The 27,521-nt window shown below is 43.5% G+C and overlaps 3 protein-coding genes and 1 non-coding gene across 6 annotated transcripts; 1 reads left to right on the top strand and 3 right to left on the bottom strand.

The window, feature by feature from the left end:
* Positions 1–803: 803 nt before the first annotated feature.
* On the bottom strand, positions 804–18,877 carry LOC121299930 (endosome/lysosome-associated apoptosis and autophagy regulator 1-like). Of its 3 annotated transcripts, XM_041228171.1 has the most exons (22): positions 18,474–18,875; positions 14,071–14,191; positions 12,667–12,853; positions 12,288–12,435; positions 11,400–11,480; positions 11,076–11,181; positions 10,403–10,552; positions 9,823–9,911; positions 9,560–9,737; positions 8,991–9,116; positions 8,712–8,799; positions 8,238–8,343; positions 7,243–7,380; positions 6,357–6,620; positions 5,738–5,911; positions 5,505–5,655; positions 5,117–5,210; positions 4,203–4,298; positions 3,428–3,554; positions 3,166–3,344; positions 2,889–3,054; positions 804–2,161 (listed from the first exon to the last, which is right to left on the bottom strand). In XM_041228171.1, the coding sequence occupies exons 1-22, from the start codon at positions 18,603–18,605 to the stop codon at positions 2,093–2,095; spliced, it is 2,970 nt and encodes a 989-aa protein (XP_041084105.1). In that variant the 5' UTR covers positions 18,606–18,875; the 3' UTR covers positions 804–2,092. The 3 variants fall into 3 exon arrangements, with proteins under 3 accessions (XP_041084105.1, XP_041084106.1, XP_041084107.1); XM_041228172.1 differs by lacking the exon at positions 10,403–10,552 and having other exon boundaries at positions 18,474–18,877; XM_041228173.1 differs by lacking the exons at positions 804–2,161; positions 2,889–3,054; positions 3,166–3,344 and having other exon boundaries at positions 3,471–3,554; positions 5,509–5,655; positions 18,474–18,874.
* A 552-nt stretch (positions 18,878–19,429) lies between these two features.
* Positions 19,430–22,275, top strand: LOC121299931 (protein C1orf194-like). Its single transcript, XM_041228175.1, has 5 exons — positions 19,430–19,604; positions 20,001–20,117; positions 20,381–20,496; positions 20,997–21,115; positions 21,509–22,275. Exons 1-5 carry the CDS (start codon positions 19,521–19,523, stop codon positions 21,577–21,579), a joined length of 507 nt encoding a protein of 168 aa, XP_041084109.1. The 5' UTR covers positions 19,430–19,520; the 3' UTR covers positions 21,580–22,275.
* Positions 22,027–22,395, bottom strand: LOC121300405. Its single transcript, XR_005947530.1, has one exon.
* Positions 22,396–24,618: 2,223 nt separating this feature from the next.
* Positions 24,619–27,397, bottom strand: LOC121299708 (protein kish-B). The gene is made up of 3 exons (XM_041227645.1): positions 27,278–27,397; positions 26,595–26,726; positions 24,619–25,966 (listed from the first exon to the last, which is right to left on the bottom strand). Exons 1-3 carry the CDS (start codon positions 27,285–27,287, stop codon positions 25,884–25,886), a joined length of 225 nt encoding a protein of 74 aa, XP_041083579.1. The 5' UTR covers positions 27,288–27,397; the 3' UTR covers positions 24,619–25,883.
* Between the last annotated feature and the right edge of the window lie 124 nt (positions 27,398–27,521).

Raw genomic sequence — 27,521 nt, 5'->3', positions numbered from 1 at the left:
GCAGCCTGTCCTGGGGCAGCCTGGATTAACCTTATGCGCTGCATTGGAAACTGTCCATGATCTTTCTCAGTGTGGCTTTTTTCTGCGCCCTCGTTAGTGCAATTAGTAAGTCCCCATGTCAGAATCAGTAAACTCGATGCGTGCTGTGTGTAGGCCAGTGTAAATGTGTGTGTGTCGTGTGCTGATATCAAACATATCTCTCCTGAACAAGACAGCCCCCCCCCCCCCCCCCCCAAAAAAAAAAAAGGATGCTGTCTCATCTAAAATGAGGGCCATTGGTTTTGATATTGCCACTAAAAGAGATGCACCATATTGTAATTTCTTAAAAATAAAGTTTCTTCTCGGGACATTGCAGCTGGTGCACTTATAACAGTTTACCGTGGAACTGTAGCAGCTTTCTGCATGGCTATACTTCACATTTACTTAAACGTTACCATGCTTTGACATGTTTAGAAACAGGCTTTACTATTCCTCTCTGCCTTTTACAAAGCTTACCTCTAGTGCACTTTGGTATGCTTTTACTACCCCCTAGTGGCTGTAAGATATAGCACATGAACCATGGTGCGGCCGGTGAGATTTGCAACCCTGTTCTGAAACTCCAGTATTCTAATCCTGATCAGTGCCTATCCGACTCAATGGCTTTCTGTATCTCTCACTAGAGGGCAGCAGTGAGTAGTCATCCCTCATATTGCCTGCTTGCGCGCCACACTTCCCAAAGAAAGAACCTTAACTATAAACACTCAGGTATTGTGCTGCACATTGGAAACTTCTGTTGTCCTTTCAAATAACAACTTGAGCAGAAAAAGTGTAAATAAGTATTTTATTTTCCCAGCAAAAAAAAAAAAAAACAAGCTTCATCTTCCACAGAAAATAACAACCCTTTTCTGTGTCAAGATATTTCAACGCAGTATTAAAAAATGGAATAAAACTCATTTCAACATCAAAAAATACATTCGTACATCTAAAAGCTAATATTAGGCTGCAGTGAAATCCATTGCAAAGGGTTACACAGTGCAGGGTTAGCCCCTGAATAAATATCGGCTTTACATTGAAGATTTAAACAGACCATTTTATAAGAATACAGTCTCTTTAAATTTATACTGATGTTTTAAACAATGACGATAGGGATTGTGTATAATATATATACACAGTAAGAGCTGGAATCTATGTACAGTTTCCAGGAAGAACAGCCCTGAGATTTTCCAGGAAGGAAAAGTCCTGCAGGCAAAGCTGTGCTAATTATTTATATGACTCAAGAGTCTTACTGTCTGAATGCAAGAGCCTCATTCTCCTGCTAACATACCTCCCTTTGTATAAATCACTGAATGCATAAAGAAAAAGACTATTAAGACATACAGTCAAATAGACAAAGGTTTGGGTTTTTTACTGTACTGAAGGACTGGCTGAAACATTCTCCTCCCTGACTGGGCGTTTTGAAGCTCTGGATAACACAAGCAGAAACAAATGCTAACAAATAGGCTGGCATCATAGCTACTAAATAAACACAGCCCATACATTAATTAATAACTTCAGGGAAAAACAGATACAAAAAAAAGACTAAACCTGTACAGAACCTCACATGCAGGTTTTCTGCCTGTCAAAGCACATGTAAAAGATGATCTGGTATAGCACAGGGGTTTCTTCTGCACTATTCAGAGCTGTCAGTTCATTCACATTACTAAAAGAACTAAAATAAAGCACTACAAACAGGAAAAAGGACCCCTCTATTGTAAAAAGCACTTTGATTTTAGCATCTCACATGACAGCATTCCTGTTACCGATAATGTAGTCCCTTTTTTCGGATTTGAAATATGAAATCTTCTGAGCACATCTCTGGTCGTCTGCCTCTAGATCCCAGGACTTATAAATAATTTTTTTTTATACTTTAAGGTTTTAAGGATTTATGTTCCCTTTTAATGAAAGTTTTAAAAAGTTATAGAAAAAAAATAGAAAAAAGACGCGTGTCACCAAAGTGTAAACACGTAAGGTCACTTATAAGATGCAAGGCCAGTTGAGATCTCCCCTTGTCATTGTATTATTCACACACACAGGCAGTGTGTTCCCTGTGAGAGCACAGAGGTGATGGCAGAGTCTATAATTCCACGTCGTTGTGTTCTGAGGAGGATTTCAAGGGAACACAGTCAAACCCATCTGATGTCCTCTGCAAAAAAAAAAGATCAGTGACAACGTCAGCTTCAAAAGCAGAGTTTTCCTGCAAGCTTGCAGGCTGCTTTATCCCTGCCTGTTTTCAGTGCTTCAAATCAAAAAGCGACTAACTCGTTACTGTACGTACAAAATTAGTAACAAGCAGCTAAGATAATCTTAAGGGCAAACTGCAACATATGTAACATTTGATCTACCTTAAAACTATGCCTGTTCTTTGTATAAAGTATTTCTCACCATGCGCTAACTCCCTGACTCCATATTATTCTACCATATTCCTCCCTACAATGAATTCTGCCTCTTCTGGATCAAAGATATATGAACACTGTAGGAAACACATAGAGCAGATCAACAAGTCACATGCATAACACCCAGCAGTCACACATGCTCCTTGAGAAACATGCGTGTAATCTAATGGCTGTGCAAGAACCAAAAAGGAACACGCATTCCAAGAAAGTGAGGTCTATGATTTAAACGCTGCAAACCTCACTACAGCATTTCAATGACAGCATTAGAATGCATACCAACATGATCTGCCTTTCGTGTTAAAATATTTTAAAAATGTTTCAAGTGTTTTTTGAAACGGAATCCCTTCCTGTGCTGTAGGTCAGGTTTACTCCAGTGGTTTACATTTCTAATTAGGTGTGTTATCTCTGAGCAGTGTCCTGTAAAAAAGCAAGAGCAGTATCACGCATTTCAGAAAGTAAGCAGCGATGTCGCGATACCTTGGTGCTAAATGACTTGATCTTCCCGAAAATGGATTTTTTGGTTAAGAGTATCAAATCGTCCTCCCCATCCTCTCCCTCCATGATGGCACAGCTGTCCGCAGCTGGCAGCTCACAGTCCTTCAGGCTGGAGTTCATCACGAGCTTGGAGTATTTGTACTCTAACCTGTGGAGCAAACACACGTGGACTGCAATGAAAACCAGGACTGCGTCTGGACGGGTTCAGAGCGACGAGTCTGCAGCTCAGAGAACCCCCTGTGCGTTTGGCTGGACTCACTTTTGTGTTTTCTTCCAGAAGTAACAGGACACCATCACCAGTAAAAGAGCTGCAATGATTCCGGTGGACAGCCCCAGCTTCAGCCAGAAGTCCAGCGTCTTGCAGGCGTTCACTGCCTGCTCGGGTAAAGCAGCTCCTCTCGTGCACAGGCGGGGCTCGCGCCACACGTAGGTCATTTTCTAACCAACAGGAAAGCATTTCATTTCAGTGGGATGCAAGTTCAAATAAATCCCGCCTCCGTCCCGTGTCTGTCTACCCATACCTGTATTCCCTGGATACAGGCGCTCATGATCTGGTGGTAATCGTTCTCTGAACACAGAGGGCAGGCGTCTTCCGTCTCCCAAAGGAAGTGGAAGGCACAGCCATCGCAGGTTCCTTCCTGGCATTTGCTGTGGAGGACAATGGAAGGGGGAAGGCAGAGTGTTCAGTGGCTGGCTGAGATGGCTGACCTGTCACTCATGGTAGATTTCATTCTAAATCAATGGAATTACCTCACTATGGGACCTAACAATATCGCCATGGGTACTGACGCTCACGATTACACTCTGAATAATTGTTCATGCCTCTGTATATCAGTGATATCAGCTTAAACTGTGTTTTAATTAAAGAAGAAATAAACCTTGCATACCCCATTAAACAACCCCAGACATTATTATTCATTTATTTATGGCTTCTTATCTGGAATCATTAGCAGGTTTTTGTCCATTATTCAAATCTAACCCTCCATCTTCCTCCAGCACAGTACTTATCCCGTTCTGTGGTCATTGCTCATATTAACCACTAGAGGGCGCTCAAACACCAATATTCTGCTTGTATTTACTGTGAAGAGAACCTGTGTGCAGCTGTGAGGTTAGGGGCTGCCCAGTTTATGCTCCAGTGATGTCCTGTCATATATTAGCACAATGATAGTGTGATATGGAGGGTGGTTTTGTTTTAAGAGAATCATTGTTGTGAAATCTGTGGTGGTAGAACACTCAGTCACTAATGCAATATGTGGAAGGAGATGAATAGATTGCCACTCCTATCTCCACGCATACCTTGGCACTGAAAGCCTTGCAGATCCCCCTGTGTCACATCTCATTCTTATCGTGGTAGCTCGCCCCTTCTTACAAGACTGGGTTGCTTCGGAAGACCTGCAAAGGCAAAGACACTGAAAGCTGGCTCCCTATTCAATGCTCTTCTGCCATTTACAGAATGCAAATAATCTGCATCAAATAGGAATTCAAATAACCCGTCTTTTAAAAAATGTATTTTAATGTATTGATTTGCTGGCTCTGACACAGAGTTCGGGGTCAATCGATTTACACACTGCCACTGTTTAGATGAAAAACCTTCTTCTTGCATTGTATCAAAGTCAAGCATCTTACAACACAAGCGTATCTCCAACCTCTTAAACAATACTGCTATTGTACGATTTCAGAAAGCAATGTGGATATTTACATGAGCCTCCACAATCCCAGAGACGACTAACATAACAGAGTGACCATGAGAGTCTGGACTGTCGGGTACGGACAGGAACCTCACAGCGTGATCCTCTGTAGAGTGGAGAACAGCTTCAATAAGAAATGGTAAACCGCTTTGGAAAGACAAAGGGCCATCCTCACAGAGCACTAACCTGCGTGCTTCTTACTCAGACAGATAGTTTGGTACTTTCCTGACTCTCCACAATGCTTTGCTATGAGGTCAGACAGCAGGAGAAACCAGGGCTTGGTATTCGGGGACTTTTTGAAAAAAGGAAAAACAAACTAATCCTTTAAAAGCAGCAACAAAACAAAAACCAAGTAAGACAGCTGTGAGCTCCTGAATGTATCTGAAGCTTTGTTACAGCAACGCTGCGGTAAACTGTGGCCATGCTTTCTGAATGCGGTCCAATGTGTCGGAAATAACTACTGACTTCCAAGACGAGGTTTTAAAACTCGAGGAAACATGAGCTGTAGCTTTCTTTCTTTACCTGTAGAAGAATATGACATCAGGTATCCTGCTTTTGGTAGGGAACAGATCAGCAGGAGAGGTGATGTTCTCGAGCACGGCTTCAGTTGTGACCCCTAAATAAAAGAGGGCAGACGGCTTGTAAACGATCTCAAGAAAGTCACGTTACACAGCATGCATGTAGGGATGAAAGCTATTCAAAACACTACTGCTAATCACAGTGCTGTACAGTGTCTTGTTTATTCTGTGGTTTGATCTCTGCATGCTGCTGATTGAGTCTGAACTGCGTGTGTTTTTACGGTGCTGTTGCACTCTGCGGTTGTCCTTTTTATCGCTCTCCAGGAGCCCTCTGTAAATGAGGCCTCTGTCTCAATCTCCTGGTTAAATGAATAGACTTAGAAAACGCACACCTACGAGCCGATCTGCGAGGCTGATGGGCTGCGAGGACACTACCGTCTTCACACCCCTCAAATCGGAAGGTACGATGGTAGACTGGCATGCGTAAGAGCTCACTGTCCTGGTGCTGGTGACGTTGTCGACGCAGGAGGCCAGTTTCTTACCCTGGTAAAAGAAGAAGTTATTAAAAAGACATTCAGTGACAGTCTAAGGACGCAGCCCCTGGTGCTTTTCCAGTAATAGTCACCTCATTTCCACAAAGGCTCACGCTGAACTGATGGAAGTACTGGAGTCCTTTGGGGGTGAAACTCGGTCCGCTGTTGAAGGTGGTTCTGTTGGGGAGATGACTGAAGTCGTACTGCAGCGTCCGCTCACCGTCACGGAAGTCAAACTTGCAGTCGCTGAAACAAGTGGAGCGCATCTGAAATAAATCACAATACTGATTTCAGAACTTGCTGTGGCACTTGAAAGGAGAGGAGAGGGTTATTAAAAGGCTGTTTAACATGTAATAAAAGGGGAATTGTGTACGTGTAAAAACTGTACAGGGATCTTTTTAAAGGACCTCTTACCAGTGCTTTACAATCCATGTCTTTCCTTGGATTAGCTTTATAATGAACTCTTCTAAAAGTTCACCTTGGTAAATTTGCAGTCATTGCAGTTTTACCATGGTTATACTATCATGCTTTCTCTGAAATAGTTTTCAACATTGACGTGCAGACCGTGCAACGTGAATAAGCTTATGGAACAGATATTCGCTTTGCACTGTCCTACAGAATAAGAACCAACGTCTGTGCTTTACATGCATGTTTGTGACGCTGGTTCAAGGTTCAAACACGGCACTGTTAACACAGCAGTGAAGGAGGTACCGCGTTGCTGTGTGTCTTCGGTCCACAGGGAACGCACGCCTCCTCTCCGTAGGGGTGCTCACGGCTCAGGAACGTGTCTGGGGGACACTGGCGGCAGGCACTGCTGTCCTTCTCTATGTAGTGTCCAGAGGGGCAGGGCACACATGAAGATGCTGTCTTTGAGGAGCCCAGAGCGCAGTGGCGGCAGCTTGAGGCCACCCCATTGATGGCATTGGTCACTTTGATAGAGTAGATCTTGGCAACATCAGTATTGTATCGTGTTTCCTAAAGAAAATATATTTTGACTATTGGTTCATACAATAGCTGCAAGACCACATGTAGGCAAACCTTTATATATGAAATAATCGTCTAACTATTTTCCATTAAAAACACACAGAATAACTTGTGCCCCCTTTACTTACGCCGATGTAGAATGTCTCATTATACTCATTGCAATTCCCCACAGCAGCTCAGGAGAACTGAAGGTCTGTGGTGCCTCCCTTACCCACATCCTCCGATCCCGAGGACATGTTCACATGTAACGAGTACAGGAGAAATCTTTACACCCAGGATCAGGGACAACCCAATGACATCTGCAAACGCCTCTTGTAATGGGCATGCTAAGCCTACACGTATTTGCATATCCTGCTGTGAAGTAGTTTTTTACTCTTGTCTAACTGCTTACCAAACCAGTTTTAAAGTGAGCACCATGTTTATGGGTTTTGAACCGATGCCCTCAATACTTCGATGAAGCGCTAAGCTTCTCGACTGCAGAACCACAATCTGGAACGCACCTCTGAGAATCAAAAGGGTCGGATCTGATCTTCATGGATGTTTGAAAGGGACCTCCGCAGGCCGTGTAATAAAACGCTAGCAGTATTGTGGTAGAAGACAGTAACAGCCTTACGTTTGAAAAGCCTGTGGCTCTCTGGAAAGCCCACGTGAAGATGACAGTAGAGTTTGAGTTCACAATGTAGGAGTAAGACTGCTTTTCCTTGGAGCGGCTCCACTGCTCCACAAGAGTGTTGCTTCTTTCATTTGCACCCTGAAAAACACATGTGCATTTTCAAAGTGTGGACCGGACCCTCTACCAAAAGAGTGGAGTCTCTATCACTGAACGAAACCGGGGCAGGTCCTAATTCAGTGTGGGGTGTATCTCTTTCCAGTGTTAATAATGGGAGACTCATTGAGCAGCCTGGTCCCCTGTAGCAGTTACTATCTGCTGGATAACTGTCCACAGTGCCAGCTGGGTGATCCATGCCCAAGACTAGAGGCCTGACCGCTGGGTTTATTAATGCTATGAAGCTGAACAAATGCTTTTGTGTATGAAGACAGTGTTCTTCAGTTATATTTTGGAGTGGATCGCTTTTAGATCCTGTGGGATAATAGCAGTAAAAAAAAAAAAAAAAAAAACATTATTATTATCATTAATTATTGAATTCTCTCACACCAATGAGCGTGGGGAAATCTGGAAGTATTTTGTTGTTCCAAACCCGAGTTCCAAAGTAATTTTAACTACTGAAATTCAAAATGCTTGGATCGATTGACCTACAAAAACATAAAGGTGCTTTTACTTTGCTTAATCTGAAATGATCACCGTAACTTTTTTAAACATACAACTATTTGTGTTTGACCTTCTAAAAAACAGTTTAGCATGGCAAATTGTCCAGGTCATTTTGCCGTTGTACTATGCATTTACCATAGTTTACCATGGTATTAATATGCTTTACCACACCTCTCTGCTTTGTAAAATGATTATCTATGCTTTACCATGCTTTTACACTGCTTACTACTCTTGTAATACACTATCACTATGATGCCATTCATATCAGAGCTGTGACACTGAATACACTAGAAGGACTTTGCTTTTGAAAACCAGGCTGACTGAAGATAGAATCTTACCGCCAAGAAGTAGAATTGACAGTCAGTTGTGCATTTTGTCTCAAAGACAAACGTTACCCTTGCAAGTTCTGTGTTCTCCGAGTCTGTTGCAACATGCTGTGGCAATCTGTGAAAACAAGAATAGATTTTGTCAGCACCCTGACAGTGTCTGATCATTAAATATTTCTAAGCTTTGCTTATATCTGGAAAATAATTCAGTTCTGCAGTTTGAATTTTGTAGACTCATAGTAGCAGAATATTCACAAAGAAAGAATGAATACATTGTAAAAAAAAAAATTAAAAGTAATATCCTTTTGCTTTCCATGATTGTTTCTGAATAGTTGCACGCACCTCTCATCATAGCTGATTTAGGGCTAGTGGATCGCATGACATTTCTATTCATTTGTGGTGCTTATTTAGAGTTGCTTTGCCATGTGTAGAACAGGTGCAGGATATCACACAATTGCAATCCGTATGAAATGTCAAGCTTCTTACCTAAATCCAGAAACAGTCAAGACCAGCATCATGTAATCGTTAGCAGACATAGCAGGGGTGTAGATGTACTCTCCAGCAGCCTCCCACGCTGAGGACAAAAGCAAGTCATTAACATAAAGCATCTGCGATCTCAATTCATTCACAATGTCCAGACGCAGTTCCAGCAAGAGCTTACAGTCTCCACAACAATTCTACTTATTTTAGATTCCCTTCTGCACTTTTTATGACAGTCACTAAGCATCAGAATATAATTTAAAACGCGGAATGGAACTGACTTACCTACTTGTTCTTCAAAGTCACGGTGTTCTCCACTAACCAGACTCCTCATGTTAGCTGGCATCTGATTCCACCACTTGTACTCAAAGCCCAGCACAGGCTCTGTTCCAGCGGGGCACTTACGACACTCTGAATGGTAAACACAGTTAACAAACTTAACAGATACAATTCCCATAGTGCCTGCCTTGACCAGCACCCTGCAGAACCCTTTCAATCTCTATTCAGTGACCTTGGGGTTCTGCAAAGCAACGCACCACAATGCAGAAGGCACTGCATGGGCCTTGTAAAGCCGCACAACCTGTTAGGCGAGTTTAAGCACTCAAACATGAGTCTATGCTGTTTGTTACTGTGACATTAAAAGCTAGATTTCACACAAAATGACCACATGGATTACAAACAGCACCTTCAAGCTCCTCAAAAGCTAGGAGAATGACGGACATGCACACAAGCCTTCTTGCTAGTCTGTCAGTCTGCTAATCATGGGAGCTGCCAGCTCTACTGAAACAGCAGCACTCTGTGTAATGCTGCTGTCAGGTCACTCGCATTGCAAGCAAATTCTCTGAATAACATACCTGTTCCGTTTGAGTAAGATCCATAGGGACAGGGCTCACAGCTGGAGCTGTTGGTTTTGAAGAAGCCCGGGTTGCAAGGTGGGCATGCGATCTTAGCGCCGGAGGCTGGCAGCTTGACTGCTCCTTTCAGATCTTCACTGCAGATTTTTGGCTCAATCCACTTGTACATAAGTTGGGTCTGCAAAGCAGAACGGTCCATTTGCACCTTGACTGGTTCTGAACATTTCCAGTAGGTCTGCTTACTTACAGGCAGTGATGCTTACCTGTCCGCTGGCATCACAAGGGGTGTGTGTGTAGAAGTAGTCTTGCTGGGTGCAAGGGGAGCGCTGTTGGCATGCCCCTGATCCTGTATCTGATTAACAACATATACAGACAAATCTGAATTCAGTGAAAATACACAATGAACGGCACACTCACACACACGCAGATGTGTTTTAATAAAACGAAGCTGTAAAAAACGTTTCCAGTGTATGATTCCAACAGTTCCTATTCCACAATACAAACAGATTCTTGCTTTTTATTTCAGTAGCTTCAGATTTAATTTTAATAGATTCCTCTTCCTTAGCGTTTCATGCTTCGCTGTGAGCGGTGCTGGTTTCTGTGGCTCCCGCATTGAGGTTTGATCAGTTTGATCTCAATCTTACTGGGCTTTGAGCTTTACTCATTCCTGTTAAATCATGTGCCAATGTGACTGTTCATGAGCGTCTCAACAGAGAGAGAGTAGGTGAGGCTGCATTGTCACATGATTCAGATGCAATGAGGAACGCTCTTAGTCCCTTTGTACAGGTCGTGCAGACACTGTGCTCCAGGTTTAACAATCCTATAAGACTGTGAGAAAGCTACCGGAGTATTTGTCTTGGTCACACTGCTGGCAGACTGTGGCTCCCTTGTTCGAGTATGTGTTCTTGGGACAGGGACTGCAGACAGAGGAGCCCCTTTTGGAAGTGTAGGTACCAGGCCTGCAGGAGAAACACTCGGACGTGTATGCGACTCCTAACGTGAGCAAGAAACAGAGGAACACAGACATATTCTGATTTGGTCTTGTTAGGAAGCTGCTCAAAGTGCAACGTGGTATGCTTGTGCAACATCAGTTATATGACCTAATGTAATCTTCATCTTGGGTAGATTTACTTTTCTTTCAGTCACCGCATCCTGGAGACTTTGTAATGCAGCCCAGTGACCTCGAAGGGGGCTCTTAAACATGTCGTCTTACTCTGGTTCTCCAGAGTGCACCCCTGCAACACTGCCCCCAGTGGATGAAAGAAATACCACACTGGGAGGGGGGGAAGGTTAAGGGTTACACTCTGGCATGCCAGCTGCACTTGGAGAGCAGACCTGTTTGAGAGCTCTATCGAGCTACTACAGGACTGCTTTAAACTTCTGAGTTTTGAAAAGTCACCGGGAAGTGACGGCTGGAATATCTAAATCAAAACGAGGGCTCTTCACAAACATGAGTGACTGCAATGCTCCTCAGTCAATTCAAATCTGAAAAGAGAGAGATTAACAGCAGCATTACCTGTGATGATGACATTCTTAACAAGGACTGGCTTTGGTTCGCTCGTGTCCATTGAGAACCCTGTAGTTCTCCAGTACAGCACATTATTCCCACGACCCAACTGAAGCTAATAAAAGATGAAATAAAAAGAGTAAATGAATTTACAACAAGAACATTCACTATCCTGCAGTGTCTCATATACATTTTATAACACCTGCACAAGCGCACAATACAATACAATGCAATGCAAAGTGGCTATGAAAAGGTAAAGCTTTGTGAATCGGGACTACTGTTCCTGCAGAATTGGATTCCTGTATGGTAGATGAAGAAGAAGATGACACTTACATAATGGGAAGCCCATTCGTTATCCGTGCTTTTCATCCACCTGCTTTGTCCGGCAGTAGACTGGCACTGGTCATTCTGAACCTGTTCAAAGAACGCATTGAGAAGACTTTTGATTTTATAAATGATTCTGTGACAAGTTCATGAAAGGAGCTGGGGGAGCAGGCAGCACTGGGGACCTACACTGTGCTCCTGCTCCTGCTCATAAATGCTAAGTTTTCAGTTGTAGTTCGAGGATTTTCGCTTCTTGTTTTGAGTAATACACTTTGTCAATGCTTCTCCGTTATTACCTGTCTGGGTAATGATTTCCAGCATTACCCAGTTAATTTCAAACTGCTGCACATCTTGTTTTGTGGTCAATGTGCTCAGATTGGGTTGGCCTAATCCTCCAGAAATAACAGGGGTGAGTGCATTCATCTTTTCCCAATCCAACACCCAGACTGAAACAATCACTCTATTGAACTGCCTTGGTGTGACAGCGTGCTTTCAGCACTAAGCTTTCAAACCCCATCTTAGGTCACGCTGACAGCTTTAGCAGCACTGTGGTTGATCACTTGACACACACGACTAAAAACCTACCCACCCATTTCTATTGTGAACAAGGATTTAGTGAGATTTCCTGTATCTTTGTACTTTACAAAATACTTTACAAAATAACAGCATCCTGCGATTCCAGTAGGACCCTCACCCAAACAAGTGGTCCGGTCACTTAATCAAAGCAGGGGCAGATCTACACCCCGTCACCCATCAGCACATGGGAGCCTCCTATTTTAATGACGCAAACACAAACCAGATTGAAACGCGCCACCATTATGGATTAGGCTGATCTCTGCAGGACTGGAAACGACTTTGCAAAACAAATATATATCATTGAGTGATTCGTGTACTTACAAAAAATTCAAAGAAAATGCTGCTGTCCGGATGGAAATAGGAAAAGGAGATGGAGCCAGACTGCTTGAGGTTCACAGCATACATCAGTGTGGCGGTGCATTCGTCTGTGTTAGAGGCAATGTAATCTCCCTGGGGTTGCCATATCGAACTAGGAACAGAAAAAAGACTTTTACATTGCCAGCATTTACTACGCAGGACCGCAGTCAAGCAAGCCTAGATACTGAGCCTGCACGTAGCCTGTTGTAATTCTAGCTGTGCCAGTTTGTTTCCACCCTCAGATTATACTGGTAGGGTCCGTGCTCATTATAAACAGCTCTGAGGTCTCTGAGTGCTTCAGGATTAGCTTCAAGGCTGTACTGTGTTGTTGTGAAGCACTCACTTGGAGCAGTTTGCCATGTCGTCTGCATACTCCCCGTTGGGGTCTGACGCAGTGTTTGAAAATCCTGGTGGGAGCGTGTCCCACTGATCAATCCTCACGCCCGTCCCCAGGGAGTAAGTGCCCTCCACACACTCTTTACAGGACTGCGTCTTCATTTCCAGAAACTGCCCCGCCTTGCAGGAGAAAGCTTCAAGGGAGAGGGGGACAGGAACCGTTAGTGCCCATGTTAAGAGCGTATCACTCACTGCTTTACCACGCTTACAAGACGAAGGGCTGTTTTTAGAAAGAGTAACGTCCCGTAAAATCAGAACAAACTAATAACCCTTCTCCAAAACACTTTCATGAACTGCTAAATAATAACTAAATAAGAACTGGCATACACAGTCTGCATGCTTTTTCCATTATAAAATGATAACTTTAGCGTCAGGCTCTATATGCACAGCAGAACACCCCCACTGCATTAAACATAATACCCAATAACCACTGAACTGAGAAATAAAGCAGGTGTATTTTTTGATTGAATCTGCCTGCTGTGTGATGTGTTTGTATCTGACCTCTAACAACCTTCAACTCTTACAATTTACATGCAACTTTCATGCTTCACCTTGCAATCCTTGTCACGCAGAACAGTGTTTCATACTCCTGGCAATACTTAAACACACAAAGGGGCCCCTTTGGTGTACCGGATCAAATCAAAGAAACTTATCTTTTCATTATGCCCGTTTTACTTGCTTTATAACTTTGGCTGCACTGTAATGTGATTGAGGAGTTCAGTACACAAAAGCTTCTCTCAAGACACAAGCCCCAGCTTATTCACAGTTCTACATTTTAAACGTTACCTGCACTATACCAGGCTCCACTCCTTATCTCCTGTAAGTAAGGGCTGGGTTTTAAAATATCCAGGACAAGGCTATGGTCAACAACCCAACCCCTTTTTAAAAGCAAAGATTAAGGAATTACGATACGGTCTGATGCTTCAACAGGGCACTTGATTCAAACGACATTGTTAAATACAGTGAGCACTGTGCCTGTGTCTGGTGCAGCAGTTTAAAACTGCAGAGTCTGTTTGTTTTAAAGGATTGCTGTGCCATTCAATGAACTGCAGTCTGAAGGCTTTGTGAAAGCAATCCTGCAGGATGGAGGAAAACTAGCCCTGTAACAAATCCACTGTATAAGAGGTTCAGTTAAGCATGGCACAGTTGGGGCAAACGTGGCTCTTTTGTATTCATGTTTACTATCTGAAAAAAAATAATGTTCTAGAGTTCTTCGGAGAATCTAGCCCTTATTGCACTATAATATGCCAATATATGGTTTGTCTTTATGCATAAACATTTCAGATGTTGGACACGGGGTGCCCTGCTCAGCACTGACAGCTGCAGTGAAAGAGGTGAAACCGTCACTTACAGCACTCCGTTCCCCTCACTGGGTCTGGCAGGCCTGTGCAGATTCCTGGGGTGTGAGGCACTGCCACTCTCCACCTGGAGCCCACACTGTCACATTCAGTGTACTGGTAATGGTAATCCGACTGCAAGCAAAGAACAAGAACACCAGCACATGCCCAGGTTACAGTATCTGCAGGGTGATGAGCACACCCAAGCCCTTCACGAGTCAGAGAGCAGCTCACCTGCACTGCATCGGCATGCTGTGCAGTTTAACCTGACCCCCTCCCATTCAATCCATTTCAATGGGCTGCCATGTGCATCCACAAAAATACAACACACTCTGAGACTTGGAAAGAGACTTGTAGTGGAAACGCTCCTCACTGAAGTCTTTCTGAATTCACAGCTGTGGATGATCTGCCTTCTGAGGAGACCTAGCCCAGCTGCTGACACCCAGACTGTGCCCCCAGTAGAACAGACCTGCCCACTCTTTCAATACGTTTGAAATGTTTGTTTTGCAAGCCTGCCTCTCCCTGTATCTCTGTTAATCATCTACATAAGGATCTCCATCTGCTGCTTTCGTTCCCCGAATGGCTCTGGAAGCGTGCTGATTAGCTTCCCCGTGCTTTTGGGGACAACAATCCACGCAGTGTCAGGAAAACAGATGCTGATAAAGGCTTTAGAAAAACGTCTGCTTTTGAATAAGCACTGTCATGGAGATGCTGTTCCATCAGTGATTGTATGAATACATGGATGCATGCATGCACATCAGACTGGGGCAGAATGATCAGTAACACCTGCTGCTCCTCAGCCACTTCACAGCGTTCTCTTCATTAACCTGCTCTCTTTTTTCAATGAAACTGACAATGGACTAAATAAAAGGTGGGCTCTTTATTACTTTGATCTCTGCGTTACCCGCTGCCGTGTTCACGCTGTTTCAAGTCAGATCTGCCTCTTATCTTTCTCTATTTACAGAACAAGCCTTTGCATATCCTCCTGAGACAGGTGCCTCTGTTTAGATCGGTCCCCCAGGCCATGACATTATGGAAAGCGTTCAGCAACGCTAATACCCTGTGCGTTCTACTGCTCCGTTTCCTGGGAGAAATGTGATCTGCACACCATGTGGAACAGACACACTGTTTTCGATCACTAGATAGTCTCCTTGTTTTTTACTGTTTTGTGAAGGTCTGAACATTCACATATCCATTGCGTTATTTAATATCCAAGTATTATCACTCAATATTCAATGCAAAGTAATAACGTCTTTATTAATATGGTAGATCTTACGGGAGTCTTATGGAGGTTTTTGTGCAAAGCTTTTAAATGATTAGTCATTAGTTAAATTAAAATGAGTCACCTTGGTATTAGTTGAGATCTCATTTCATAGGACTGGAGTACCTCCAAAATGAACTGTCCTGTCCATTGACAAGCGTGATTAACTCTGTGTTTAAACTGCATGTGAATATATGGGCTGGGAAGAGGATGCCTAAGTTAACATCCAAGGATTAGAAACACACCCTTTCATAATACTCTTCTTTAAAGAGTCAGAAAAGGAATGAAAGGGTGCATTTTCCAAGCTGAAAATCGTAGCACACTGTTAGCGCCTTCTCATGCTCACACACTATATCATGCAACCTCTTACTGCAAGCCACTCAACAACAGAGTTCCCTTTCACATCAAATAGCACAGAAATATAAGCGGTCATGAGAAATCTGTGCCAGTGTTTTATAATTACATTTTAGGCCAGTCCCTTGGATTGCCAGACAGTCACGCTAGACTAGAGAGACAAAACACTGCCCTCAGCGATGGACGCACGATCGAAATAACAGACCAGCCTTAAGCAGCACTTCATTTTCGAATGCAGAAGCCAATAATGAAAATGAACGCAATACAAAAAACACTTGGCCTGCCACCAGGGCAGGAAATTCCCAGACAATCTACCTTTGACTCCTTTACTGAAGTTTACCTAACACATGTGGCTTTCACACCCGAATCTGTTAGCGCAGGTTTGCATAACAAGAAAAGTCTGTTTGAACAGGGCTTGATAAGGTAAGTGACATACAGAGGCTTCAGTCATTGCAGCAGGCTTCAGGAATAAATCAATAAGGGAAAAGCTAATGAAATCACCCTGACGACATAGGAAAGCAAATGCAAAGCCTTCTGATTTACCTACACGATCCTTTACTGGGCTTGATCCAACAAGAATGCAGTTTAAACACAGAGGGTTACAGAGTAGCAGACTGCCCTTAGCAATACAGTGGGCTTCCTAACTGTATCTCAACAAAGGAACATTAGCTAAGTCAAAGAGAGAAAGACAAGTGTTGGAAAGTGAAGCTAAGATTTCTACTTTTACAAGACTGCGTTGAGAAATCTAGATCGACCCTGTGAACGTTCATCGAATGCTGCAGATATTCCACGCATGAGGAGAGCTGAAAAGCACGCCCGCCCCTCTGGAGGTCAGGTGGGTTTGCTCACAGCGACCCTCGTGGATGACAGAAGCCCATCACTGTGAAGGTGGTGAGATATCCTCTAGATATCACGTTCCCGTTTGCTTTAGATCTGCTTGCACTGGAACACACTGAGCTGTACATGCATGCAATACCTTACCAGGTCCGAACATTTACTAACCCTTAACTGATTAACGCAGGGTCAAACAGGGCAATAACACACATAACAGATAATAATTCCGGCACACTGTCTGTCACTTTATCAGCCCTTGGGATAACAGTTCCCTGTATAAGCCCAGGGAATAATTGTGAACTAAAACACAGCTAGCAACCAGCCTTAAAGGCTAAAGCGCTTCTTACTGTTGTCTTTTCTAAAAAATAATGCTCAGGTGCAATCCAAGGTAGATTTACAAACCCTTCATTTCTAATCGAGTTTTAAAGACAGACGTGAGGAACAGAGAATATCTTGCTGGCTGACCGTCCTTTTTTTTTTTACTTTGTTACCCTGAGACTCCCATCACAGCCATTGCTGGCGACCAAACCACACCATTTCATCTTGAATCTCATCAAAACATCAAAAGAAACTTCCCTGCAAGCCTTGCAGGACGGAGGAGTTTTACCAGAAAACGACAAGACGGGAATTGTGCTGTTATTCTAGCACAAGGTGCGACAGCGTTTTTAAAAAGCCTTTGCAATTACCTTATTCTGCCTTCAAATTCCGTTACAGATGAGCATTGTAAAAGACGGCTCTAATTCCAGCCCCTAAACACTTTCCCAAAAACTAACAAGCTAGGGAAATCAGAAAGGTTTACAGTAAAAAAAAAAAAAATTATAAAACATGGGTATTGTTCTTCACTAGAAAAACATAATGCTGATCAACCAAGTGCATTAAGCAGAAAGCCGCACAAAGCACAGTGCAATGCAGCAACCCCAGGCCTAGTTAACGGAGAATTATTCTTGAATCCTTTGACAAACCACTTATGTAAATATCTGCTAAAGTTACACCCTGCATGGTGACTTCAAATGCATTGCTAAGCAATCTTCCATTCAAACCAGCACATTTGCATGAGACATGCAAACTGCTGCAGTTTGCATCTCATTTTCATAGAGGATGCACTACTGTCCTCTGCAGCATGAAATCAGCTAATATAGCAGCGAGAGGCACAGGTGCATGCAGAGTGACTACGCAAGGAAAGCATCGAATTTGCATCTGACACAGGACTGTAGAGACTGTCCACCGTTCAACTCCATTTAAACGCAAGCATATGCTGTAGGGAAGAGTGCTGACACCGCTATGTACTGTGGGAGGGATCCAGCATTGACACCCGCTAATCCCTGAGCATAGCATTAGTTTACTGTAATGCAATACAGAACTGTGGCAAGTATTTATTTTTAAATAAAGGCAGTCAGATTATGGCATCAAAGAAAAAACTTGCAACTAAAAATTAATTTTAAAAATGTAACTAAATAAATATACTAAACGCATGCGCAGAAAGACTAAACAGTTTCACCTGGCACACCTGTCTGTACCATATGGTAACGAGAGACTAACAAAAATAACAAAAACACATCATAAAGTGACTAAAACTATCCAATTAAGAAGGCACGTTACAAAAAGGTGTTTTTTTAGAATAACTGGGAATATGTAATACATTATATCTGTGTTGAGATTCGCTGCTATTGGTCAGCAGGATCATATAGCGCCATATCTGAACACCGGTGTTGGCACGATTAAAATCACACTGGGTAAGCAACTCAAAATAAACCCAAAACGACATCTGGAAGTGTGATTTTTTAAATGCGCAGCTGATTCTAACAGTATTCAATCAGAACACAACAACGTCACGCTTTCCGAAACACATTATTATTATTATTATTATTATTATTATTATTATTATTATTATTATTATTATTATTATTATTATTTAATACTGCTTCAGAATAGGTCCCGTGTGTAAATGTAATGAAGTCGGTCGCTCACCTCTGTACAAACGGGCAGCTGCCTGTCCTGTCCTGCCACCTCGGAAACGATCACACCTGCCATAATAAAAAACCGGGTGACCCACAAACAAACCCGAGACTGGGAAACGCGCCCCTTCTTCTTCTGCTCCATCCTCTCCTCCCTCTTCGACACGGCTTTCGGTTGAACGGACCGGGGCGATGATGGCAAAGCCGCGGTGTTGGTGTGAGGATGGGTGCGGGGACGCTGTCCCTGGTGCTGCCGAGACGCGTCCCAGCCGTTTATATACAGCAGCCGAGCGCTTCGTCACTGCTCGGCACACACGGAGATTGACGAAGTGAACACCAGCCTCGGGTGAGGAGGGAGTCAGCCAGCAATCCGTCCCGCCGTGCAACCCATTGTCTTTCTGCGAGAGATTTTGAATGTCTTTTTTTAAGTATTATTATTATTGCTTTTTGTTCAACGTGTGCGTGTGTGTGTGTGTTTTCTTTCTTAGCCGGATTGTGGGTTTAGCTATATTGTCAGCTGCTGCTGTTTTTGCAGCCGCGTGTCTTGCTTGCTGTCCTGTTTGTCCAGGGAGTGCCGGTCACAGTGTGAGAGGCTTTGGGATCCTAGTGCCGTGTTTGCTTAAGCCTCTGTTTACACTTACACCTTCACTGTGACGTGCTTTCTGTGTATATCCCTCGTGTTTCAATTAAAGATCTTCAGCCTAATGCCGCGTCCATAATCTAGACGTTTTAGCATTCTCCTCGTAGACGGATCAAGGGCGTGTCTATTTACACTGCCAGGCGTGTAAATAGAAGCATGCTTTATATACACTACTGATTATATATAAGAAGCTCCGAGACTCGCTACACAATTGCTAATAAGATGCACGCTGTTCTGTCAATTGTATTTAAAAGCCACTGTGCTTTTGCACTGCAGTTCTGGCTGCTGGGCTACAGGTGGCGTGCTGAGCAGTATTTACACGTCACAGTGGTCTCCTAGCAACCCCAGCGGAGACAGTAAACATTGCCCCTGTCGGTTTATTTCATCTCGAGTCAGTGGAGTTCCAGAGGTGTATTCAACATGCCCCCGACAAGAGACCCCTACCCCTATCCGAAGTTAGAAAACGATGACATGTACCTCGGAGGAGCAAGGAGCCGCTCGAAGGTAATTACAGGTGGTGCAAGTTAACTCCACAGAGGAAACGATGGGATGGCTTTATGTTACACGTGTTGCTTTATTCCATATTGCAGTGAATGCATTATGCTTTGCTCTGTTGAAATGTGTAGTATTGCTATGACATGTAAAGTTGTTCAGGAATTATTTATTTTTATGAAAATAGAAAGATTATGAAAGACAACAATATATTTTTTTTTTTTTTTTTTTTTTTTTTTTTGAATACGCACGTTTTACCACTTGGATTTGTAACCCTATTATCAAAGTTGTGTATGCAAATGCAATATAACTGCTGTTTGTATCTAATGCATACCGGTCGAGTTTAGATGAATATGAAGATGCATTGATAAGAGATAACGGGGTCATGCTTTTACCGTCACGATGCAGAAAGTTCCACACTCCAAACCCACGCACTTGGCGCAGCAGGAGGATCCCTGGAACCGCCTCAACGCGCGAGTAACCCTGGCCAGCGCCAGGAGAGAAAGATTTCACTTCGACCAAGAGGTAAGTTATTAACAGAGCCTTACTACAGCCCTTATGAGCGTTTCTTATAGCAGAAAATCATAGCAAAGCCGGGTAAAGCACGGGTAAGCACGGTAATGCCCAGAGATGCAAGGTAAAGCCTGTTCTGTGACGTCACCGCCTCGGGTGTTCCGTGGGAGACCCCAGGCTGCCGGGCGCAGCTGAAGAGTAAGAGTCCGTTTCAGTAATACATGGCTGTGTTCAGTTTAAACGCATACTGGATCTTGCTTCATGCTTTGCTGCAGGCACCGAGAGACAGTTTGGATTTCCATCTTAAGACCACGTACAACCATCATGAGGGATTCCTGAGAGACACGAACGAGACCCTCTTTCAGAAAGAAACCTTTAGTGATGACCACGGGTAAGGACCGGCTAAGCAGCGAGGAACAAGCCATAGGTGCGTGGTCTGGCCGTTAAAGAAAACTTTTGTAACCAGCAGGTCCCCGGTTCAAAACCCGGTCTCAGCGGTTAAAGGGCTTGTAACCAGCAGGTGAGACGCTGTTGGAAGTGACTCTGTATTTGATGCGCAGTTCACACACCCTGGCCTCTGTAAGTCACTTAACCTCCCTTGCGCTCCGTTTTGGTGAGACGCTGTTGGAAGTTACTCTAAATTTGATGCACATTTGGTTCACATGTTGTTTTTTTCTGACTTTATGTGGCCATTTTCATTGGAAATAGTGATATTTTGAAATATCACTGTCCTGGTCACAAAAGCAAAGTTTGTGGGGAATAATAGCCATTTTCTATACTTTTGAGGCATAAGCAATTAGGAAATAACACTTACTACCCAGGAACAAAAATTGTGTTACACAGTGTAATGTTAATGTAAAGAACGTGCACGTTTCTGAATTATGGGTGCAGGAGAATCTTGAAGAACCGAGTGAAAGAACCGCCTGCCCCACCAGAACTCCAAAGAACTCCCATCAGGGTCTGGACGAACCCCCAGAAAGAATCAATCCACAGCACACACGGAGCTGTAGGTGAGTCACTGCAGACACCGGGAAACACTTCCAGTCCCAAACGTTTGTCAATGACTTTATTAAGTTTCTTTCAGTGTTTCTAAACTTCGCACAATCGAACTTGTTTAATAGTTCTGCGTGACAAGCGGGGTGTACACTTAAACAGCAATGCCGGTAAATAAAACAGACACGCTTGTGGTATGAAGCGCACACACACAGCTGTTAAATCAGCCAGGCAGGGTTTATGTTGTCATGTGATTTGCACATTCAGTTAGGGGTTTGGAAAATGACTAGATTCTAACTTCACAGCTATGAAAGAAAGGACACGGTTATTGCTTCTGTATTTAAAAGGACAAGTTCTAGGACCATCCGTCTGCTGTTCTGTAATGTTTTAAAATGTGTATGTCTTTGCAGAAAGCCATCACAACGCATCTACTAACCGGGGATACTCGAGAAAGCACGACGGCGGCTTTTACTCAGTTTAATAATCGAGCGAGGGTGCTTGGATGTATTAGTATAGTGCTCGCTTCTCTTCATGTCATGCATGCACTGTAGATTATGCAATGCGCTCTGGCGCTGCACGCAAACCCTGTTGTTTTAGCACTGTGAACACGCCTGTAATAAACACTGTGAACACGGCATTTCTGAAAGTGCATTTTGTACAATGAACACGTGATTGTGCCGCTCCCAGAATAGATGCATGAATTAAAACCAGCAATATAACTTTTGAGAGTGGTCATTAATTCACCTTGCAGCCACAATATCGATCAATATTGTTTTTAATTATTATTAGCACGCTTCTCTATCCCAAATATATATATTAAAAAACCTATCTCTGAAATCACTTGCGCGTATGTTCTCGCCCACACCATTTTCAGTTTCACACAGACACACACACACACACACCGCAAAAGGAAAACGCGCACGTATGGTCTGATCAGAATCGCCTCTATACTCATCGGCCAGGGTAACAGACCCGGAATGAATCCCGAATCCGGCCCCAGCCCTAGTATATCTGATCAACTCATCACTTCAGAACCACCATCGTGGATTTGCCTTGATTTAGCGAAATTGCCTCACGCACACTGCTAAATATTTAGCTAGCGTGTCGGATTTTTATCATCTCAGCACCAGAGCAAGGCTGAAACTCTGGCCTGATCAAATAAGATCACTGTGTAGTTTTTTAAATACAAGTTTACAATTACCAGTCACACAAAACAAAAGCACACTTCTCTCACATCGCTCACTCTCCACACGCACACACATCTCCCACTCCCACTCCCACTCCCACTCCCACTCCACACGCGTCTGCAAGCCAAGGCCACAGAGCGTGTTCTTAAACAGTGCTGCAATGCATCCTGGTCCTGAAAGGAAGGCGAGTCAATGAAAAAAACAAAACAAAAAAAAACACGATGTCCTCTTCTATTGGCGACCCCTTGTGACTGGAAGACGAAACTACACACACTCTCAACAAATTCGAATCCCTCCCTACAATAAAGTACTGTACTGTTGATAATGCAAGTGTCCAAAAACACTGTAATACTAAAAAATAAAGCTTATTATCTAGCAGCTGAGTGTTAACAGCATTACGAACTGTGAAGATGATTTAATGACCGGGTACCGTATTATTACCCTCCATCGGTTTGGTAGAAGAGATCATTTTTCAATATCTAAGTAGAATTATAAAAAGACAGATAAACTGTCGTAGAGTCATACAGTGAGTGAACTTTAAACGTGATGACTTACACACAACACCATCATGACAAACCACATCTACAAGAGAACGGAGAAGAATGTTTTGGCCAAAAGCCTTCATCTGTGAATCTATCTATTTATTTTTGCTTCTTGTTCTATCACCTTCCACTGGTGAAAGGAGTAGCAGGAGAGTTTTTTAAAAGTTTAAAAGGTGGAGACAGCTTTGGGCAATGCAAACAGATTGTCATCAATGCTAGCACACAGAACGCAAACTAAGGGACCCCTCGATAAATAGCCACTAATGGATTGTATATGGTTTGTATTGTACTGTAAAATGACAATTCAGTGGGAGTCTAATGCAAATCTTTACAGGCAAGCAATATGGTTTTACTTTCAATGTACTAGTTTATGGGTAAAGGGTGGACAGCTGGAGCAAATGACAGTTCATCTATAAATATAAAGGGGGGGTAGTGTATAACTTTATTTTTTAGTAGATAGAAATGGTAGCAGAGAACTGGACCCCCCCCCCCCCTTTGTTATTGAAAGAGAGCGCTGTAACACAAAAACAGGTGTGACCACAGTTTATCTATAAATATAAAGGGGGGTATATGTATTTTAGTAGATAGAAATTGTAGCAGAGAACTGTCCCCCCCCCCCCCCTTTGTTATTGAAAGAGAGCGTTCTAACACAAAAACAGGTGTGACCACCCCCCCCCGATCTGCTGCCACAGTGTGAACTGCCTGCGCTCGTGTGAAATACAGTGATGGGATTAGGTCTGGCACGTCTAATGAAATTCACATCGAGGCCCCGATTCAGGTTGGTATCCACAGCCATTCAAACAGACCGCTTGTTTAGAATTCCACATTGTGCAACTGTTCCTAATCAAGCTGAGGATATAAATCAGCCAACTTGACTAAATCAAGGCACATCAGAGCTGTGTTTGATCATTCCACAAAGTGCAAGAGATCGGGTTTGCAGAGATTAGCTTGTCTGTTGCTTCATTCTTATTTTTTTCAAACTGCCCACCGGTGCACTTTTACAAATTTTAAGGTCATTTTTTTTCTACTTTGTATCCATTATTTTTACAGTGAGCTCCATCTTTAACAACACCATCCTTTAATGTTTAATCACAGGATGTTAATCAACACACTGCAGACCACACTGCACAATCTGGGCTGGGCAGAATCTGACACACGCGGAAATAAGAATCTGCACAACACATTCTGCTGCTGCAACCGCTCACAGACGGCGCCAGGTTTCCACGTCAAGCAACAGCAGTAACAGACTCTCGCAACGGCAGTCGCTCAGCTCCATCGCATGTGTTGTGAGAGTCAGTGTGCACAGCACAGGGTCAGGTTTCAATTGTTATGATGATGATGATGATTATTATTATTTCATCATGGCTGTTTTCAGTCTTGAATTCGTTCCTTGTTACTATCAGTGTGTGGGACAATTATCCCAGAAATCATCCAACAAAACTGCTCGTTAGTCCCTCTGTTCTGTAGCAGTACACGGAGAGCAAGCTACTGTATGGAAAACTCCAGTGAAGGCCACCACATTATTAAAGATCACGTTTTAAAAGCACCTTTTCTGTTGTACTGCTCCGGCTTCAGATTTCTGAAATGTGGCTCACAACGAGAATCATAACGAGTTGACTTAGCCATGTTCAATGATAGCTCTTTGATTTTAGTGAAATTCTTTGCAAAGCACCGATAACAATGCTTTTTTAAGATCATTCGTTACTTTAAAAGCAGCAGCTGTAGCTCTTAAAGCACCTGCAAGACCATGCAAAGCACTGAGCACACAAGACTGTTACACCACTTCTGAAGCACGCTCTTTCAATGATTTAATAAAGAAAACATCACCCTCAATCTGTATGAACACGGCTACATGAGACAGCAAGCCCTAAAATCTAAACACAGCCACGTGATAAATAACATCGTCCCAGCACACGCTCGAGGTCAGAGTGCACTTGCCTGAGACACCCTGCTGAACCCACCACTTTTCAAATGACATTCTTCCTTGTTCACACCCTGCACCCTGTCAGCACAGCAGTGTGGAACGAGCCCAGCTTGCTCTGGTATTTCACATATTAGTCTTTTCAAAATGAAGACAGTTTGGGTCATGACAAACACACAGTGAACGGCAGTAATGCACACTGGAATTGGGAGAATAACTAACGGCATCTTTTTCACTCTTCTCATTTACCGGCAGACATTAATTTTTATTCGAGATCGATTTAACCATACAGAGTTGGCAAACAGAAACCCTGTGGGCACTTCTTTTAAACATCGCGTTTTCCAGACGGTAAGTAAGCTGGTCTCTCGTACCCGCTGCACTTACACTAGAACCCGACAGTTACGCAGGAAACGGCGTTCTGATATCCGTCACTCTGAAACTGTTGATGTACGGATTTGTCAAATTATAACAGGAGAACAATATAATCTCGGTGCGCTGTGCAGGAACTTCAAATTACAGGTTCCTATTTTTTTAATATTCCCCACTAGCTTTTTCACTACCATCACCCTTACTGCAATGACTCCAATATTGTGTCTATTTCGTCTGTGTGAAGGTGCTTTCCTCCGAGTTCAGTAGCTGCTCTTCAGTTCCAGTTGGCTGCTACACATATTACAGCAGGAGCCAGCGGCACTACTATGTGGACAGCTAATCAAGATGCACATAACCTGCGTTGCTTCTGCCAATACACTGCTGTGCACAAGAAGGTACCAACATAAAAGAAACAGAGACGATCTGGTCTACACTACGTCTACAGCAGGCAACCGGAACAGAACAGCACCTCCTCACAACAGAAGATGCGGAACTGTAATGAGTTCCAGTATGCATTACTTCAGGAAATCAAGAAAATACATAACAAAATCAGCCCCTGCCCACCACCGAAAAAACAGTACTTTAAAAGTGAGCATCGTGAGTATTTAAATCGTTCCCCTGCAGTGAATTCTTCCTTGTCAGAAGGTGATCCCTCGTCACCTGGCTCTTCTAACCACCAAGAAGAACCGGAACTCAGCCTTTTACACACGGGTCGCGTCACACACAGTCTATTGTCCGTTCTGCGCCCCTGAATCCAGCATGAAGGTCATTTTATAAACAAGACGTAGAAGCCCATCACCACGCAGGACAATGCGACCACGGCGTGAAGTCTCGTTCCAATCACCGCAGCTGCAGAAGAGAACAAACCAAAACTCATTTTACAAGAACTGTCTTTGTGTTAGTGCTGGGGCCCATGCTGAAACAAACACTGCCTTTGTTCATATAACAGAATTTATACACGACTGCAGAAAAACAGGCACAAATTACATCTGAAATAAATAACACCCATTCCGCTGTACACAGAACTGCATTCCTTAAAAATAATAACAAGGTACAAATGTACTCCAGTATGAAGTAAACTTTTGTTTTCCACATAATTCAAAATGAAAGAATATTCTATTATTAGTTTAAACACATATTTTATTTTGAAACTCTGAGTGCGATTACTTTACCCCCCGATTTTGCCCCTAGTTTAGAATGTCCAATTATTCTTCTCCCCTGAAGGCAGCAGTTCCCCACACAGCTGCTCAGGAGAAGTGAAGGTTCAGCGAGCGCCCTCCGATCCCACGACCGAGCCAGCTTCCTCTTCCACACCCAGGAACTCCAGAGTGAGCTACCGCCCCCTGGAGGGCAAGCCCTGCAGGCCTCCGCGCTGAGCTCAGCTGGCCGGCACCATGTGCTGTGGTGTGATGAGGAGAAGCCGTCCCATCCCACAGGAATGCCCAGGCCAATGCCACGCGGTACAGACGATACCCACCTTTGTAAAACACCCCCCAGATGCCTTTCTTTTCCGATAGGAGCCAGTTCTTCAGCTTCGGCACTTTCTTCAAGTAAGCACACGTGCAAACAAAGAGCAAGCCGAAGATGAGGATGCCGTCGAATGAATACACTGCCAAAGACAAGGGGGACACAGTGAATTCACAACGTACTGTATAGACAACACATCCCTGCAAAGAAACGAATGGGAACACCCTTTCTGAAGCACAGGAGCAAAGAGGCAATGACACGAACCTCCATACCTTCGCAGTCCTTTAATAAAACCTAAATGCAACTTTCAAATATTTGACAATGACACAGCTTGGCTCGGAGTCTCTGGTATATATATGTGTTTTTGGGGGGTGAAATAATTCGCGGCCAGATAAAAACACATAGAGGTGTGTTAAAGGGAATGTAAACAATGCCTTTTCAACCCCGGTCATTAACACACGCACACACGGGTTTAATATTAATACGCCATGCCATGTGGAGACGGTTTTTAAGAAGAGAACAGGTTTCGTGAAAGCGTAAACAACATCAATTCCGGCCTGCTCGGTTATATATTATCAGCACAGCTGCCACGTCCTCAAAATAGAAAACTTGCTTCCTGCTTTGCAAAGTGTACCCCTCGCACGTCCCCAGTGCCCCCACACGCTGCCGCGTTTAACAGCGCGGCCAGCTTACCGTTGGTCATGTTGCATGCGTGTTTAGACGCGTCTGTGCCCCGGATTTGTGATTTTAACACGCAGTTTATTATCTCATGATTGCTTCTTCCCTTCACGCAGGAAACACACCAGGACGGGCCAGTCGAGCGCAGAGCAATGCAGCGCCTGGCAGGGAGGAGCAATAGATCAGAGCAGGAATTCGCCGGAGCGCAACCCTGCAGACTCCAGCGCTTGTGGTTGCAGCTGTTATTTGCACAGACAAT

This window comes from Polyodon spathula, chromosome 25, assembly GCF_017654505.1.
Source record: "Polyodon spathula isolate WHYD16114869_AA chromosome 25, ASM1765450v1, whole genome shotgun sequence".
NCBI lineage: Eukaryota > Metazoa > Chordata > Actinopteri > Acipenseriformes > Polyodontidae > Polyodon > Polyodon spathula.
The sequence above is the reverse complement of the archived record's forward strand: the minus strand, read 5'-3'. Positions and strand labels throughout refer to the sequence as shown.